Source organism: Mastomys coucha, unplaced genomic scaffold, assembly GCF_008632895.1.
Source record: "Mastomys coucha isolate ucsf_1 unplaced genomic scaffold, UCSF_Mcou_1 pScaffold15, whole genome shotgun sequence".
NCBI classification, from domain to species: Eukaryota; Metazoa; Chordata; class Mammalia; order Rodentia; family Muridae; genus Mastomys; species Mastomys coucha.
In genome coordinates this window covers 144,249,911-144,267,552 of record NW_022196897.1, presented here as the reverse complement: position 1 = coordinate 144,267,552, position 17,642 = coordinate 144,249,911, and the positions used below count along the sequence as shown (strand labels likewise).

Here is a 17,642-nt window from a genome sequence, read left to right as displayed (position 1 = left end):
CTCTTACACATGAAACTGCCTGGGCCTGGTGTCTGCAGGCGCTTTCTGCCGCGACTCAAAACCCATCAACACCGGCTCAGAGAACACCAATCGGGCAAAGACTAGCAAACGGACTTCACACACATTCCCACCCACAAACCCTCCGCTATCTCCTAAGCTTTAGTGTTACAGTGGATTGGGGCATTCCCCCACCTCCGGGGAAACAGCAGATAGAGTGGCCAGAGGCTCTCTGAGCACATTATTCCTCGGTTTGGCATGCCATGGACCTTCCAAACAGACAGCAGTCCAGCATTCATTTCCAAGGTCATTGAGCTCATCTCTGAAGCCTTGAATGTCTCTTAGAAACTTCCTATTTTGTATTGCCCCCAGTCATTGAGAAAGGTAGAGAGAGAGATGGCCTCATCAAACAACTCACCAATCTTTCCCTCAAGCTCAGATTATACTGGTCCTCCCTCCTCTCTCCTCTCAAGGCACTCCAAGCTCTTCTACAGGCCTCGACCCTTTTGAGTTCCTTTACTAAAGGCCATTCTTCCTTAAAGCTCACCTCCTGACCCAGGCTCCCTCATTGGCTGGCTATTTACCCTGCCTCTCTCTCCCATGTTCCCCTCTCAGCTCATACCCTGACAACCATCTCCCTACTCCCACATCAGTGGACTCAGCCACTGCTGACCCTCTCCCCTTTCCCAGGGGGGGAACAGTCACTTCTCTTATATTTTTGGTTGTGAACCTAGCCTTTAATGGCTGAGCCATCTCTCCAGCCCAACCAGGCACTTCACAAACAATTATCTTCTAAGTCTTAAGAGCCCTGGTGGATGAGACTTGTAGTGGCTATTCCTGGTTGTCATGTTGAGTATATCTGGAATGAACTACAATCCAGAATCGGAAGGCTCACCTGTGGTCCTAATCTGGAGGCTGGGAGATATAAATTTCTTACCTGGATCTTGGCGTGGAGATCTTGAGGCATAGTGGCTGGCTATAAATCCCATAGCCACTCAAGATAATCTCAAGACAGGGAGATCTCTGAGTTCAAGGTCATCTGGGACAAAGCAAGACCCAGATCCAGGCTTGGAGGCACATACCTTTAATCTGGGCCACACCTCCTGCTGGAGACCTACATAAGGACTTTGGAAGAAGGAAGATTAACTCCTTCCTCACCTGCTTGCCTTGTGGGACTGAGCAACTGCTAGATCCTTGGACTCCCATTCACAGCTGCTGCTGACCATTGTTGGGGAGTTGGGCAACAGACTATAAGTCATCAACAAATTCCCTTACTATGTAGAGACAACCCATAAGTTCTGTGACTCTAGAGAACCCTGACTAATACAGGACTAATACTGTGATCCTCATCAGCCTCTTTACCAGCAAACTCCAGGGACATCAGTGTAGGTACCATCTATCTATCTAGGCTTAAGAAGTCCCCAGCCGAAGATGGATGGTCCACCAGAGAGCTGGGACCCAAGGGCAGATCTGAATGGTCTCAGCAGATTCACCTTTGCCTCTTTCTCTTCCTGGGTCAGTTTGTTCTTTGTTGTCACTGCACCAGGCACTAAGACCCCTGCCAGGTTGCCCTTTTGCTTATAGTCCTCACCCGGCACATACTGCTGGTGCTTCCACGTTTGGGATACTTGAACCAATGGAGTTGGTGAGAACCACAGTGACTTCGTGGACCAGGCCAGCTGTCCCCCTAAGGGATGCCAAGATGTTATCTCCATCCCGGTACCCCTCTTTAAGTGCACAGAGGGATACAATTACCCTGTGCTTTGCTTTACCTATGACCAAACAGATGAGGCCTGTTGCACCCAAGGTCAAGGAATGTGGGGCTGCCCATGGGGCTTTTGTGAAAGAAACCTCCTAAGATGGTGCAAACAAAAATACTGCTGGTGGCTAACAAGGTCACGGACGAGCCACCAGACTAGTTGGTTGTTCCCCAGTACAGTACGACACTGCATTGATATGTAAGATCCCTGGGATGACTGGTGGGCACAGGGAGTAATAGGCAAGGCCTATCACATGGACAAGCCTGCACACCCATGTGAATAAACAGAAATCTGGACAGCATACGTCCAGACCCTACCCTCTGACCTCTAGAGCCCCTCAAACCTCACCAAGGCCATACAACAGCAGGAGGAGGTCCTACAATCACACTTGGGAGACTCCTCTTGATTTTAGGTTAAAACAAACAAACAAAAACCAAAAAAACCTTTCTCCTCGTTGGGTCTCATCCAGGAGGGAACAACCCTACAACCCTACTACCTCACTAATGCCTCCATCCAACCTTAGCAACTGGGTTCTCTGTGCTGCTCTGAGTCACCCTGCTCTGATCATAGTGCCCTTACTTAGTCCCTGTAAGATGCTAAGGCTAACCCCCATTCTGCCAACCAAGGGCAGCATCATACAAGATGTGCCCCTCCTCCAAGCCTCCCCAGACACCCGATTCCTTTTCTGCTACTCAGGACTTGCTCCCTTTGCAATACTACTGACACAATTTTGGTATCTGGGTGGGCACCCCCAGGGGTGTTCTCCTGGTGCAATGCCTCTAGGTCAAAACACTTGTCCCCTGGTGATCCCTTCTCTCTACGTAGCCTGGTGATGCTGAGACCAGACCTAACACTTTATGGGAAGGCTGAAATAGTCACACTTTCCTTTCTTACTGTCCCCACTGGAGCACTGACAGGCATTGCTACTGTGGCCCCCACAATAGCAACCCATTGGCTTGAGCAGCAGCCCATTGGCCTCCCTCCAGTGTTAGATCACTTCCATGGCCCCAGTCGCCACGCAGAACTGAAGGGCATTGGACTGCCTCACGGCAGACGTGGGAGGCACCTGCGCTGCGTCGTGGTCTTAGGAGATTGCTGTTTCTATATCAACGAATCTGGCCTGGCAGAAACTCATCTGAATCGCTCCAGCAATTGTCTGAAGAACTCAGCCAATGCAACCAGGGCACACCTCCATTCTGCTCTTTCTCCTAGCAGCTTGCCTCCTCCGCTTTCTCCAGGAATGGATTTGTGAAGTTTCCCAAGTAATGGCCAACCAAATGCTCTGCCCCTGTTCTTCTGCACAAGCCCACTGACTCCCATCTCTCCCACCCCATGCTGTCCCTCCTCAGCAGGAAATAACCAGATCTCAATTGGTGCTCCTATACCCAGAGAAGATGGGGTGTTTGGCTGGAATCCCTGCTCACCTCTGCACAAGCTGGGAAACTCCACCCACTTGCACGCTCTGGGCTAACACTTCATCACCCCTCACCTCACCTCTGAGTTTCTGGCAACCCACCGGAGAGCGCACACCCGGGGGCTCAGGTTTTGACCATATATGGACGCAATCCCAGCTCCTAGCTGACACGTCATCACTCCTTGCCTAAGCTCTATAAAATTCCCTTGCTTTTACCTGGGTGTTCGACTTCTTTGACCTCCACCTGTACGATAGGTGGACCCTCCTGAGAACTGTCTCTCAGTAAACCTGCCTTTCTAGCCTTGATTTGGCTTGAACTGGCTTACTGCACTGTGGACACCCAGCCCTCACAGTGAGAGAGAAGCTATCCTTGTGGCGGGCGGTACCTCAATCTCCAGCAATGGGCCTCCTGGAAATTTCCCAGCAAGAACAGGTTGTTTAACATTTGTCCACACAGAATTCCTTCCCTGAATTCAGAGAGCCCTTACTTTTTAGGGGGCAGGAACTGAGCCTGGAGCAGGAGGAGGACCACACTGTCTTGTGTTAGCAGCAATTCCTGAGCCCAGACACTGCTGAGACCTCCCCCAACACCACCCCACACACAGTGACTTTAGGTCACCCAGATGTGGGGTCAATTCCTAAGTCATTTAAAGAATATTTTGGGATGTACCTTGTGTGACAGGCTGGGATGAGCCGAGTTCCTGACAGTGGGGTGAAAACTCAGCTACTGTCATTGTGGCTGAGAGAACTCAAGAACAGGGAATGAAATAAACTTCCCGAGGTCACACAGCTGGCAAGTGCAGAGCTGGGATTTGAACCCAAGGTGCCTGGGATCATACCTCATGTTCTTAATTCTGCCCAGAGAGTGTTTCAGTGGTAATAGGCTCCTCCCAGCAACCTCAGCTGAAAGAGAGGTCAGGATTTTACCTCCTGTTTCCAAAGACAAAAGAGGACTCAAGAGCCAAGTGACATTTGTAAAGTCACACAGTTTCAGGGGTGGAATTGCAGTGGAACACCAAGTTGGTGTTTGAAATGAGACTCAGGAATTCCATGGCTGAGGCTTTGAACATTAAGCTGAACCCAGGCCTCACAACCTCTCTGGAGACTCTTGTAGAACATGAGGTGCCCTGTGTACCGTGGGCATTGCTGGGGATAAATGGAATGAAGAGTCAGGGCTGCCCCACTCATGCCACCAATGAGATATGGTGAAATGGCAAGCCAGGGGCTGGTCTTCTGTAGCCCACCTCACCCTCTCTCCCCTCAGGGCACCTCCCCCTACCTGTCATAAATCAGCAGACAGTGCCTGTCCCGCAGGTGAGCTCTTGGAGTGGGAGCATTCAGTCATCCTGCAGTTGACAATCCCTTCTGCTATTTAATTTAAAAAGTAACTTTTTGACATTATGTTTTACTGTACTGGTTTGGCATCTCTTGTATGTCATCTCATGATGATATCCATGAGACAAACATCTGAGGGGGGGGGTGATTTAAACTGGTTTCAGAGGAGTCACTCCCCCATGACAGAGAGGGTGTGGTGAACAGAGCCACTGATGTCATGGTGGGCAGCAAGCAGAGAAAGTCGACTGTAGGAAGGGCCAGAGAAACAGCCCCAAAGTCATCCAGTGACCGGCTTCCTCCAAGGAGACCCTGTCTCCAACCTCTGCCACCTCCCCACACGGTCACAGTCTGAGTCCATTAGATTTATCCATCCACCAGGTCAGAGCTCCCATGATCTGATCCTTTCTGAAAACACTCTGAGATGTACTTTATTCATCTCCTAAGTGTTTATTAATCGAATAAGGTTGATAGCATTAACCCTCATACATGCCGTAACATTCGCCCAAGCAAAGCACGCAGTCTGGCTTTGGTCTATCATAGGGAAGCTCAGTCACATTGCCATTTAACTTTAAAGCCTTTTCAACCCCGGGGCGGGGGGGGGGGGGGGGGGGGGGGGAGCTTAGGACACACTAGTTGCAGTAGGAAGTCCCAGCCTGAAGAAGAAATGGCTCAGACAGCCACTTTGCAAATTGGCCTTGTCTGAATCTTTGGGGAACAAACCCCCAAAACAGACTCCACAGTGCTGTCTTTTCCGAACACTAGAGAGGAGATGTTTTGGGGGGACTGTGGCTCTGCCTGGCCATTTAGGGCCCAGAAGTAACTGTTTGTTTTTCAGAGGGCAGAATAGGGTTGTCATGTGTGTTAGAAAGTGGCCAGAAAGTTAAATGAATAACAAAAATGATGGGAGAGAGGGTGAGGGGGTTGAGAGGGTCATCTCTCTATGTGCAGCAGATGGTCCCAGAGAGCATTCCAGGATAGACTTACAAAAATGAATTGGATCGTGTCTTGAAAAAAAAAAATTTATGTGTAAATCTATATGCAGGCATTGCACATGCATGGGTACCCACAGAGGTCCGAGGAGGGCATCCGGTCACCTGCAGCCACAGTTGTGAGCTGTTTCATGGGAATTGGGAACTAAGCCCTGGCCCTCTGTAAGAGCAGTGAGCAAGCATTCTCAGTGGCTGAGCCATCTCTGCAGCCCCGGAAGTGTCCTTCTTCTTCTTTTTTTTGGTTTGTCGAGACAGGGTTTCTCTGTGTAGCCCTGGCTGTCCTGGAACTCACTCTGTAGACCAGGCTGGCCTTGAACTCAGAAATCTGCCTGCCTCTGCCTCCCAAGTGCTGGGATTAAAGGCGTGGGCCGCCACCGCCACCACCGCCCGGCGGAAGTGTCCGTCTTGTGTTCAAGACCCTCCGAGGGCTCCCACAGCCTTTGAGAGCAGAGCAGCCTCATCTCTCACTGGGTTTCTCTTACTCTCCTCCTTTTAGCCCCTCTGGATGCCCAATGGTCCTAGGCCAGGTCCTCCACTAGCCGCCACAAACAGAAACAGGTGCCCCCTCCTAAACGACAAATGAGGAGAAGAATTTTTGTCTCCTAAGCCTTGGTACCTTTTAATCAGTGTGTGACCTAGATGACCAAATGCAGAAAATCTACCTTAGACATGCCAAACTCCCCAGACAGCAGACAGCTCTGATATATGGAAGGAAGTAGAGGCTCATCATGGGCTGAGGGAAGACGTGTAGGAACCCCAGCTTTGCTACAGGTGGGCTTGTGACTGGCCGTGACATAATCTGAAAGACCTAAACAAGTCACAGAATGAGGGAGACGGAGTGCACTGAGGCCTGAATGAGATCTACAGACCAAAGGAACCCAGCCCAGAGAGGCCTCGGGGCCACTTGATCCATGCAAAACCCGTCTCAGTCTTGGGCAGTCCCAGCAGACGTCTTGGGGAAGGACATGACCCGAAGCTTTCAGTGAGATCCAACACCAGTCCTAGAAAGCCTGGAACTGATGTCTTCCACACCAGGGCCTGGAGATCATGAGGTGGGGCTAATTACACTTCGAGCTGCATCTCCTGGCTGTTTCTTGCTGAGGTACAATGGCGTGGACCATCAGCTTTTTGGGTCAGGTGTTCAATAGCGCCACCACGTGGCAGTGAGGAACACTGGCCACAGGAAGACAATGGGCTGTAACAGGCGCGCCCCACAAACAGCCCAATAGACTCATCACCTCTCAAAACTGCAAGACCCTAGAAAGCTCAGCTCACCCCTTCCGATTAAGAACCCCCCCAAGGACAGTTGGAACAGTGGGACTCTGCGCTAACGTAGGTGTTTAGGACTCAAGAGTACATGTGCTTCAGGCCATGCTGGCTGCAGCCAGTGGGTGCATTAACGAATGGACAAAAAGCCACACCAGCACACAGAATCTACAGGGGAAAAATGGGTGTTTTTGTAAAGCCCAAAGTAATGTCGCAGCTCGAGCGGAAATGCTGATGCTGGAGGGGCAGCTCTGAAAGAGGCCCGGAGCCCCGGTACACAGATCTCCTGCTTTCTCCTCAGCTTCCACTGGCTTGGGTTATTTCTGAGCATGGGGAAGCAAGCGGGGGGAGGGGCGGGGGGGCGCAGGTCAGGGCCAGCCTAAAGGATTCCTGGAGCAGGACAGTGTGATGGCCCCTTGGAAGGAGCTGCAGAGCTTCCTGGCCCAGGGTTCGAGGTGATCTCAGGTACGATATAAATCTGCTTCAAGCAACAGGAAACTCTGGAGAGAAACGGGCACCGTTAGCTGAAGTGCACCTTTACGTCTGGGTTGGTTATTTTAAGAAGGGATCCTGTCTGGGAAACTCTGTCCCAATATAGAAGGTGGAGAGTGACGGATGAAAACAGGTCCCCTTTGGCCTCCACACGCATGCTCGAACACACTACGCATGTTCAAAGAGGAAACTTGGGGGCTAGGCTACGATGGGGGTGGGACGAGGCCTGCTTGAGAAGGGCAGGAGGCACTGGGACCCTAGGGTGTCAGCAGTGACACCTGGAGAACCTGTCATCAGCTTCCCGAGCAGGCCTGCCTTGGGGGCCTCTGTATGTCATCCCGCCTTGCAGCAGCTCGGGAGACCTGGTTGCAATCAAGGCTGAAAAATTACTCCCTATCCAGAGTGTCCTCCACTCTGTTTCTAAGCAAAGAAATTAAATCTTCCCGGGGGGGTGGAGTTGGGTGGGATTTTTTTCTTCTTCTTTTTTTAAGGATGACCTTGATAGAACAGAGATTCTGGGAGGCTGGGGGCAGATTTCTCTGATCGATATCACCTGTTTTCCAGTCTCATCTTCAGCAGCCCCCTGGTCTAAAGAACTGGGGTTGATTGACACTAGGTGTGAAAGCTGTGGTTCTCAGCCTTCCTGAGACTGCGGCCCTTTAAGAGAGTTCCTCATGCCGTGGTGACTCCCTAACCATAACTTTATTTTTGTCACTACTTCATAATTGTAGTTTTGCTTCTGTTGTGAATCATAATGTAAATATCTGATATGCAACATATCTATTTGTGGTCCCTGTAAAAGGGTTGTTTGACCTTCAAAGGGGTTGCTCGACCCACAGGTTGAGAACCGTTGGATTAGAGCAAGGAACTTGGTGACAAGGACTTTTCTCGTCAGTGCCATAAGTCAGGAAGGCAAGCTGTCAACAGAGGTAGGAATTCGGGACTGGACAAGGGTTTCACTGTGGAATTATAGGCTTCTTGTGATGTGTGGGGACAAAGGGACCTGGGGCGCAGACACTGAGGGAGGGAGGGGTCCCAACATGCACAGCACAGAGGAAGGTTGGTCCCAAAGCTGGGAAGCTGGGTGGCACAGAGGTAGCTGCTGAGCTTAAGGAGTTGCTGAGAGTGACCAAGAATGGCAGTAATATGGGGGGGAGATGGCTGGGGAGGGAGGAGGGGCTTGCTGCTGTGCAGGGAGGGGGAGGGGAACAGAACAAGACAGGGAGAATGACACACTTGAGGGAAGGATCCTGGGAGCCCAGGAGCCTGGAAACTTAGAGGAAGGCATATGCAAACCACAGGGTGTCACACACCTGCAGGACATGTTTGGAGAGAACTCTGTATTTAAATGGGTCTGGACTGATGCTCCTTGGTACATCTGTGGCATTAGGTAATAGTTTCCTGCTGAAAGATTACACTTCCCAGCTCCCCTTGCGGACTATAGAAGTCATTTCCACCCCAGAAGGGGCCCATCTTACGAGCATATAAGCATATAATAGCAAGAAGAGTCCTATCTCTTCCTACAAGCATTTTGGCTATCTGCAGGTATGGGTGATAAAGATGCCCCCTAGCTAGGAATGAACATGGGCCCCATCTCAGATCAGACCAATCCTTTCTTTTCTTCTGCTTTCTCTTTCAGTACAGCTGCTTTGTAATAGAATCTAACATTAGGCACCTAAACACATGTACCTAAAAGGAACCCTGTGTCTGCTTGGTGAGTCCATGCTTACAGGAACAAGCAAGGATGGTGTAAGAAGCAGGGAGCCTGGCTTAGACTGTAGACTTCACTTAACGCCAGGTGGGTTTTCTAAGCCCCAGCTCCTCTGTGTCCTAGGGATGCTGTGAGAATAGGCCGAGCTCCATGCAGAGTGTGGTACGGAGGAGGCTTGGCATCAGTGGGTTGCTATCTTTATGGGATGCTTGGTGACCAGAGAGGTAAAGGACTTACCTGGTAGGAGTAAATCATGAAGTTGATGAGATGGATCCCTTCGGGCAAAGGGAGAGGAAAGCCTTGACGAAGCCTCTCTGTGGTGTGAGACAACAGAGCGGGGAGTGAACCAGGGGCTGGCACAGGTTTGCACACCAGGAAGGAAGCCTGCCCTGGTGTCTGTGCCCTGCCTCCTCGTCCTCCATCAGCCCCCAAGGCCACATGCATGACATCTGTGGGCCTCTCCCCTTCTGAGGGTACACATTGCTGGCCTAGACCACCGAAGTGAAACCAGGAGCTACGTAGATGGAGCATGGACCTGAGGTCGTTGGGGAGACCCTCTGTGTCACAGATGAAGCTGGGAATGGGCAGTAGCTGGGCCAGCAACTCCTGCACTCCCTGAAGTCAGGTGGAACTGAGGCAGACAAGGACAGAGGAGAGTGTAGTAAGCGGGGTTGGTTGGGGTCATCCCCGAGGAACTCCTCGGAGACCCATCTTTCCCGTGAAGATGAACTTGGGTGGGTCAGTCTCAGAGCTGCTAATTGTGAATACCAGGTAGGGGCAGATGTTAGTTAGCTCCTACCTCACAGGCTGCTGTCAGATGGGCAGAAATGATGTGAGGGTTGGGGGCAGAGTCAGAGCCCAGGGCATGTGAGTTCTTTTGTCCTCTTTTGGGTTAGATGTCATTTGAGGGGCCCATCCTCTGTCCCCGAAACCCTGGTCAGGAACCAGGACCTGCAGGCAGACAGTCCTACATTTCTGACCCAGGATTGAAACCATTGCTTTCTCTAAAGCTTCTTACCATTGATCTTGGGCAGCACTATTGTGAGTATGAGGTAGTTTATGACATCCTCCAGTAACTCCACCTACAGATGGAATGGCGGGGCTGTGTTATCTGTCTTTCTCACTTCCTCTCCCTCCCACTCAGCCTTCCACAGCCTCCCAACCTGGAGAAGCACTTGGTGTGGCCACAAGAGATATATGATACACTGCAACTGGAAAGTGAGCAACTGACAGGGTCACAGGAACACAGGTTGTCTAGGAAGGTCAGGAGCGTATGAAAGGGAGCATTTCAGGGCTCTTTCCACAGTGGTCAGCAAAAGCCTTGCAAATGAGCAGGACATGGTACACGCTTGTGATTGAGGTGCTGAGGCAGGAGGATCATGAGTTTGAGACCAACACAGATGAGACTGTGAGCCCTGGTTCAAACAAAACCAAAACAAACCAAAACAAAATTCTCAGAAACAAAAAATAAAACAAAACAGAAACAAAAGCCAGATGTGGTAGCACATGCCTTTAGTCCCAGCACTCTGGAGGCTCGGACAGGTGGAAGGTGGAAGGTGGATCTCTGAGTTCGAGGCTAGGCTAGTTTCCAAAGTGTGTTCCAGGCTCAGGTTGCTATATTAAGACCCTGCCTTAAAAAACAGAAAGCAAAGAAGGAAGAAGAAGAAGAAAGGAAGGAAGGGGGAGAGGGAGGGAGGGGAAGAGGGAGGAAGGCAGGCAGGCAGGCAGGCAGGCAGGCAAACCTTTCTTTCAAATGTATGGTTTTTGGTCAGTAACAGACCTAGTGCACTCATCCTGGGGGAGGGGGTGGGATGATGAGACAAAAGCAAAGCTTGAGAAGCAAATCTTCCACAGACACACATAACACAAGCAACATGTTAACAGAGCCACTGAGTCCAACAGCAGGAGACTCACTTGTGGCAAGTGGCCCTACCTTGATACCAAGAAATAGTAGGCAGTCATTAAGCACAATATTGTAGAAATGTAACCAACAGCCTCTGTGTCAGGCAAGAGGAGGCGGCTCCAGGAACCAAGGAATTCTGAATTTTAATTAAAGAGGCATAATGACAAGCCAGGAAGGGTATATTCTGGACCATGAACCTAACAGTAGGAATACAAGTAAGTTTCACTTCTTGGCTCCTGGTGCTCAGTGCTACATATGTGCTGTTTTGACAATAATAAAAAATAAAAACTGAAAACATCTTGGAACCCATGTTAGGATGCCTGCCCGGATCAGTGACACTTAGAGCTTGTAAATGTGTGTGTGTGTTTGTTTCTGGAGTAATCAAGCGTGCTCCTCCAGGCTCTGCTCCTCCAGGCCGTGCTCCCCAAGGCTGAGGTCCCTCAGGCTCTGCTCCCCAGGCCTCTCAGTTTGATGTCCTCCTAGCTCTGTGTCTGGGAAAACCCATTTTCATTTTCTGCAGGAGCAGAAGTTAGTTACCAGCCCAAGCCAGCCTAGGGCAGGGGAACCTGGAGGATCCCCAGGAGGGGAAGGCAGGCCTTCTGTTTGCTGTGGTTATCCCAGATGGATTCTCAGCAGATTTAGAGTTGGCAGGCCAAGACCACGTGATTTTGGAGCTGGCGGCTCCAAGGCCTCAGTGGGGAACTTGAGGCCTGGTGTCCACCCAAGAAGGCAGATGCTCTGCGTTGCGAAACAGGGCTCTGCCGGATGCTCCGGGAGCATCAGCCTCTGTGGATATGTGCGCACAGTGTGGAGGTGCCGTATGGTGGCTGATGCCATGCAGGAGAAACTGCTGTGGGCAAGTGAGCTGCCCGGAGAGGGTCGGCTACTTTGCACAGCTTTGATGGATGAACCTCAGAAAGGCACAGCCCCTGGGGCTTCATCTCTGGGTTGCGTCTTGCTACTGCTGTGCCTTCTCAAGTTTGTCATATATCTGACATGTATGATTGGACATGGGAGACCCTCCCTGCCTGTAGTCTGATATGGTTGCCTCTTGGGAGACAGCCGACTCTACTGGGCAATTTTCGTGCAGATCAGCATGAAGATGGACTTTCATAAAATAGCATTGTTTGGATGAACTAATGATTTTACAGAATTCCTGATTTGATTTAGTTTTTAGGAAGTTGAGGTAGCTGATAGAAAGTTGAAGGAGGGGCTGGAGAGATGGCTCAGTGGTTAAGAGCACTGACTGCTTTTCCAGAGGTCCTGAGTTCAATTCCCAGCAACCACATAGTGGCTCACAACCAACTATAAGACACCCTCTTCAGGCATGTCTGAAGACAGCTACAGTATACTCATACATAAAATAAGTAATTCTTTTTAAAAAAAGATTTAAAAAAAAAAGAAAGTTTAAGGAGGTGGTTTAGGTTGTTTTTGCCAGAAAGATATAAATAACAGTGAGCTTTCATGCGCTACAAGCACATAGAAAAATGGGCTTGGGATAAGTTAATGATAAAAGAAAACATTGCATTCTAGGTTGGTCTGAGTTCCTGGATATTGTGATCTCGGGATGTGGCCACAGGTTTCAATGTGCACCATTAAAAGACAGGATTATAAATAAAGAGTAAATAATTCTATTATGAGTGTAAGAGTAGAGAATAGGTGATTAGCCAGCTGAACAAGATTTCAAAAATAAGATGTAAGATAGATAATCTGTCTCTTGGTAAGTACAAATTGTCATCAGCTAAGCATAAGAAAAAGAACTTACAACTCTAGACTGGCTTGTTTAAACTTTGTTAATCAAAAGAATTATTACAAGGTAATAATTTACAAGATAATAATTTGTTACAAGAGAATTATTACTTTGGGGTTATGGATGACTTGTGGAGAGAAGGATAGATGGGAAATGTTTAGTTAGGTATGAGTTTCAAAAGAAGAATACACAATCAATAATTCTGTTGTAATTTCCTTTTGTGTAATGATTTTAATCTGTTTTTGAAGAATAGGTTTTTATGGTAATTGTTTTTAGAGAACATGCAACTTGTGGCTATGAGGTAACCTTTTTCTTACCTAGAGAACTTTGTCTTAGATGGCATAAAAAGGCTAAGAGAAAAAAAGTCGCTTGAGCCTGCTCTTGAAGCTTGCTCCATCCACCAAATGTGTGTCTATGTACATATGTATATAAAATGGTTGGAGCTTGAGCTCCAACCATTTTAGAGCATTGCTCCAATTCATTCACAAAAATGGATGTGTGAATGTGCACGAATGTATGTATGTATGTATGTATGTATGTATGTATATGTGTGAAATTGTTAGAGTTTGTCTTGCTTCATCCACTCTGTGTGTGTGTGTGTGTGTGTGTGTTTCCTTTTTTCTTTTCCTTCTGGCTGTTCCTCAAAGAATTTAAAGAGTTCAGAGTCTCGCACTGGTCAGGGATGTTCTTGCCCCAATGAATCACACTTTATTCCCTCAGAAAAAATCTGCTGAGTGATCAATTGCCAACTCCACACTCGGCCCTCCTCAGTTTACCTGACCTGTTGAAGTTGGACTTCGGCAGTATGGATGAGCCTGTGGGCAGGGCTTGGGGAGGAGGGTTGGGGAGGATGGAGAACACTAGAGCAGCCAAGCGGCCAGACCTCTTCTGGGTCATTGAGTTGCTCAGCTACAACAACCCAGATGCCACCACAATGCCTTGTCACAAACATCTCCCATCAAGTTTACCTAAACCCCCTCCAAAGTGCTCCTCCAGCCCACCCTCCTTTTTCTGCTTCCTGGCCTCCTCACGCCCCTGTGGTCACACTCTTGGGCTGGTTCCCCAGCCCAACCACAGGCCTCTAAAAGCAACATAAACCATAGCTTCTTGTTCCCTGTAAGAACAGGCTCACTGAGGCTGTTTACTGACCATGAACCCAATCCTCCCCCTCCCTCCTCCCTTCTCCCGTCTACCAACAGGGGCTTGGAGGATCCCAGCCCTGGCCTGCTTTACCAGCCATATTTTCTATGACCTCTACTCAGTACACATCAGCCACCCTGGTTTCGTACACATGCCAAGGGTTTCATTCCCTACACATGCTAAGATGTTCCCATCACAGGGCCTTATTATGCCTCTCTTGTTCCCACTGGTGCTGTTCTGACTGGCAAAATACCACATCCCCAGAGTGGCCTGCCCTCATCTCTCCCACTACCACCACCACCACTCGCCTCTTTCTTTGAGACAGGGTCTCATTATGCAGTAGCCCTGGCTGACCTAGAACTTACTATGTAGACAAGGCTGGTCTCAAACTCACAGAGATCTGCCTGCCACTGCTTCTCAAGGGCTGGGACTAATGCACTCAGCTTGTTCTCATCTTCTAATACCTAAGGGTGGGTGCTCAGGGACGTGATTGATCTGTCTACTCAGTAAGCACATGGAGTGGTTGTTTTGTGTGCATTTTGTTCTAGCAGACTCCGAGGGCACGAGCTCAGGTGATGAAAGACTGAGTGGCGAGGGCACATGACTGCAGAAGAGCCGGGAGCTTCCTCAGCAGGGCTCAGACTCACCTTAAAGTGGCCAAAATTGGATTCCTTCAGTTCCAGCAACAGCCTGCCAAGGAGAAAAGATGAGGTCATCCGGTGGCCCAAGTGGCCGGGAACCCACCTATGGACACTACCCAGACCTCTGACCCAGTATACTTTCTCAGCATGACCCTGGATCTCCCTTGGGGACAGTCACAGGTCCTCAGAATTGTTAGTGTTGCTGGCCACACCCTAAGCTCCAAGCACAGTCCACCTCCCGGCTCCATGCTGACAGGAAAATGTGTTGTCCAGTGGGAGCTGTTCCCAAGATGTCTAGAAATACAGTGAGCGAGTGTCACTGTCCTGCCACATGGGAAGCTGCATGCTGGGACAGCTTGCTGGGAATGAAGACAGTCCAGGGGACAGCAAAACCAAGAGGCAGAGTGACTCAGGCTCCCAAGGACTTCACTGGGGGCACTTGGGCCTCAGGCTTGTAGGTCATCTGATCCCACAGCCTACTCCCTGGTGGCCAGGATGTCATTTAATGGTGATCTGAGAGCAAGAGGGGGGTACTGGAATGGCTGCTTTGTCCCTGCAAGGCTCCAGGAGGCTCCTGTCTCACAAGTGAGAAAACACCCTCAGAGAGGTCAAACCATCTACCCAAGACCCCACAATTAATAGTAGCAAAGTAGGACTCTAGTCAAATCTGTTCTTCAAAGTCTGAAAAGTTGTTGCTGCCTGTCCATCAAGTCAGTGGCCCCGCCCACATCCCTGCTCTGTGGAGTCCCCCCCCACCCCCATCTCTGACACACACCAGAGGCCATGCTTATTTTCTTTCCTTCTTTCTTTCTTTCTTTCTTTCTTTCTTTCTTTCTTTCTTTCTTTCTTTCTTTCTTCCTTCCTTCCTTCCTTCCTTCCTTCCTTTCTTTCTTTCTCTCTTTCTTTTTTTATCATCCCATTCTTTTTATCAGTGTTTCTCCTTCTCTCTGTGCTCCATCCCCACCCCACCTCTTTGAGCAAATGGGCTGAGTGTGCCTACTGCGCACTGTCCAAGGCTTGGTCAGGTGGACCAAAGCCAGGACTGGGTGCTGAGTGTGTGTGGCGGCCACTGTTTTCCTTCGGATCCAGGAACGGATGGGCGCCCATCTCCTTTTGTCTCCATAGAGACTGCTTACCTGCCTAACTTCATCTCTCCCACAAGCCTGTTTTCTTCAGCATCCACTTTCAAAGAGGCATTTGTTTTCTGCAAAGCAAGAGATGCAAGGAACTGGCCTGACCTCCAGGTGGGAGGGGCTGGAGTCAGCTCCTCAGAGGCCTAGCAGTGTGGAGGGACCTCTGGGTCACACCCACAGAGCCCAGGAAGCAGGGAGATTGGCTTTGGCCTTGTGGTTCTAAGTCCTGGACTGTCAGTCTGAGGTGGGGAGGACACTGGAGTCTAGGCTGGCCTTTGCTTACAATAGCCACCCATTGCTTCACTCCAAACCTACTAAGGAAGGGAAGGGCCACTTCCGCTTGTGGCCTGCATATGGCCTTGGGTAGGCAAAACCAGATCCCACTTCCTCAGCAAACTGGACTTCAGCTTAAAACTGGGCAGATCAGCCACAGATCTCTAGCGCCCCCTTCTGGGAGGGTATAGACCCATGTAGGTGGTCCACAGGCCTCTGGTGTTCCCTGGTAGGGGAGAGGTTGGCCACCAACCACTTCTGTAACAATAGGGTGACCCAAACAATGAATGCAAATCAACAGTGGAATGAAAACTTGAATAAATTAAGGGTTGAGCAAATGAATCCAGGGATAATTGAATAAGTGATGGGTGTAGAGTCCGGAAAAGGTAGAACATATTTCCCATAAGAATGAGTGACTGACTTAGTTAGCAATTGGACAAATAGGCGAATGGATGGAAAACCACACAGGCTACCTGACTCACAAAGATGGGCAGTTGGGAACTGTTTTGTGCCATGAAGGAACAAATTACTGAACAAATGAAAGGATGAAGGTGTGACTTATCCACATATGAATAAGCCAATGTCCAAGTGGCAGCTGGTAATGAGTGCCTATGGTGTGTATGTATGCGTGTGTGTTTGTGTGTGCATGTGTGTGTTTGTGTGTGTGTGTGTGTGTATTTGTGTGTGTGTGTGTGTGTGTATGTGTGTGTCTCGAGGCTCAAGCTATAGAGTCATGGCATCTGGGCTTGAATCTGGGTCCCCACCCTTCTTACCAAGACAAGCAGGAAGAGAGGCACCAGGGAGGCGTTGGGGAGGACCACAGAGGCCTGGGTCTCCAGCTTAGGTTTGAATGAGAGGCCTGAGGGCTGTATGCTCAGGTGTGTAGACAAGGGCGCTGAGATCAGCAGCTGCACCCCCATGCTCGGGAACTTCTTGGCTACCTGCAGTTCCCAGTGGGGACAAGGGACAGAAGAGGTCTTTCTTATTTAAAGGTTTCTAAGACCCATGGTGGCCTATCAGTGTACAGACCAGTGTCAGTCTGGACCTGCTGGTCCTGTCCACTGGCCTCTGTTGCCCTCACCCCCAGGGCCAGGATAGCTATCCCTTCTGCTCTCCTCTCACTATGCTCTTTACCATGGAAACCCCTTCCCACTGTCTACTTCCCGTCCTTGAGTGCTTGTCCGTGCTCTTCCCCAGGCAGGCTGCCAAGGTTCCTTCAAACATCAGCTCAGCTGTCACTTGGTCACTGGACAGTGTGGGCTTCGAGGAAAGCTTAGAAGAGCCTTGACCCTCCCTTCTTCTCTTTGCAAGCCTTCCCAGGAAATGTTCAAGACAGCTTCCCCTGGACATTTCTGCCAGCCACACTCTCCCCGTTTCTATGGAACACATGTGCACCTTTCTGAAACTCACTCACGTTGCAGCAACGTGGCTTTGCTTAGAGATAGGCCTCTATGGAAACCAGATTGTGTGAGGTCATGAGCGCAGGGCTCTGAGCTGACAGAACTGTCTTGCCAGCGCTCCCCTCTCCACTAGTGGCTGTCAGTCTGTCCTCTCAGAACCCCAATCTTGTTCTTCCAGTCCACAGAACTCTTAGACATAAATCTCTGGCTTAAGCCATTCAGACTGCAAAAAGAACCTTCCTGTCTACCCTGGCTACCCTGTCACCATCACAGACTGCGTGCATGGTTTGTTTGTTCAACTGCCTTGTGCACCTGAGTGGAAATTTTCCATCTTTACAGGACTGAGAGGTAGGAAGCAGAGGAACATGAAGGAAACAGAGAGAGGAGAGGAGGCAGAGAGGGGAGGGGAGGCAGAGAGGGGAGGGGAGGCAGAGAGGG

At 49.9% G+C, this 17,642-nt stretch overlaps 1 protein-coding gene across 2 annotated transcripts in view; it reads right to left on the bottom strand.

Annotated features, from left to right (window-relative positions):
- Positions 1–6,930: 6,930 nt before the first annotated feature.
- Bpi (bactericidal permeability increasing protein) overlaps positions 6,931–17,642 on the bottom strand; it is a 26,564-nt gene continuing 15,852 nt past the window's right edge. For both annotated transcript variants that reach the window (XM_031372579.1, XM_031372580.1), the window contains 6 exons: positions 16,578–16,745; positions 15,535–15,602; positions 14,405–14,447; positions 9,983–10,046; positions 9,202–9,278; positions 6,931–7,261 (listed from right to left, as the gene is read on the bottom strand). In XM_031372579.1, coding sequence (XP_031228439.1) covers positions 7,223–7,261; positions 9,202–9,278; positions 9,983–10,046; positions 14,405–14,447; positions 15,535–15,602; positions 16,578–16,745 — 459 coding nt within the window. In that variant the 3' untranslated portion in view covers positions 6,931–7,222. The remainder of the gene's footprint in view (positions 7,262–9,201; positions 9,279–9,982; positions 10,047–14,404; positions 14,448–15,534; positions 15,603–16,577; positions 16,746–17,642) is intronic.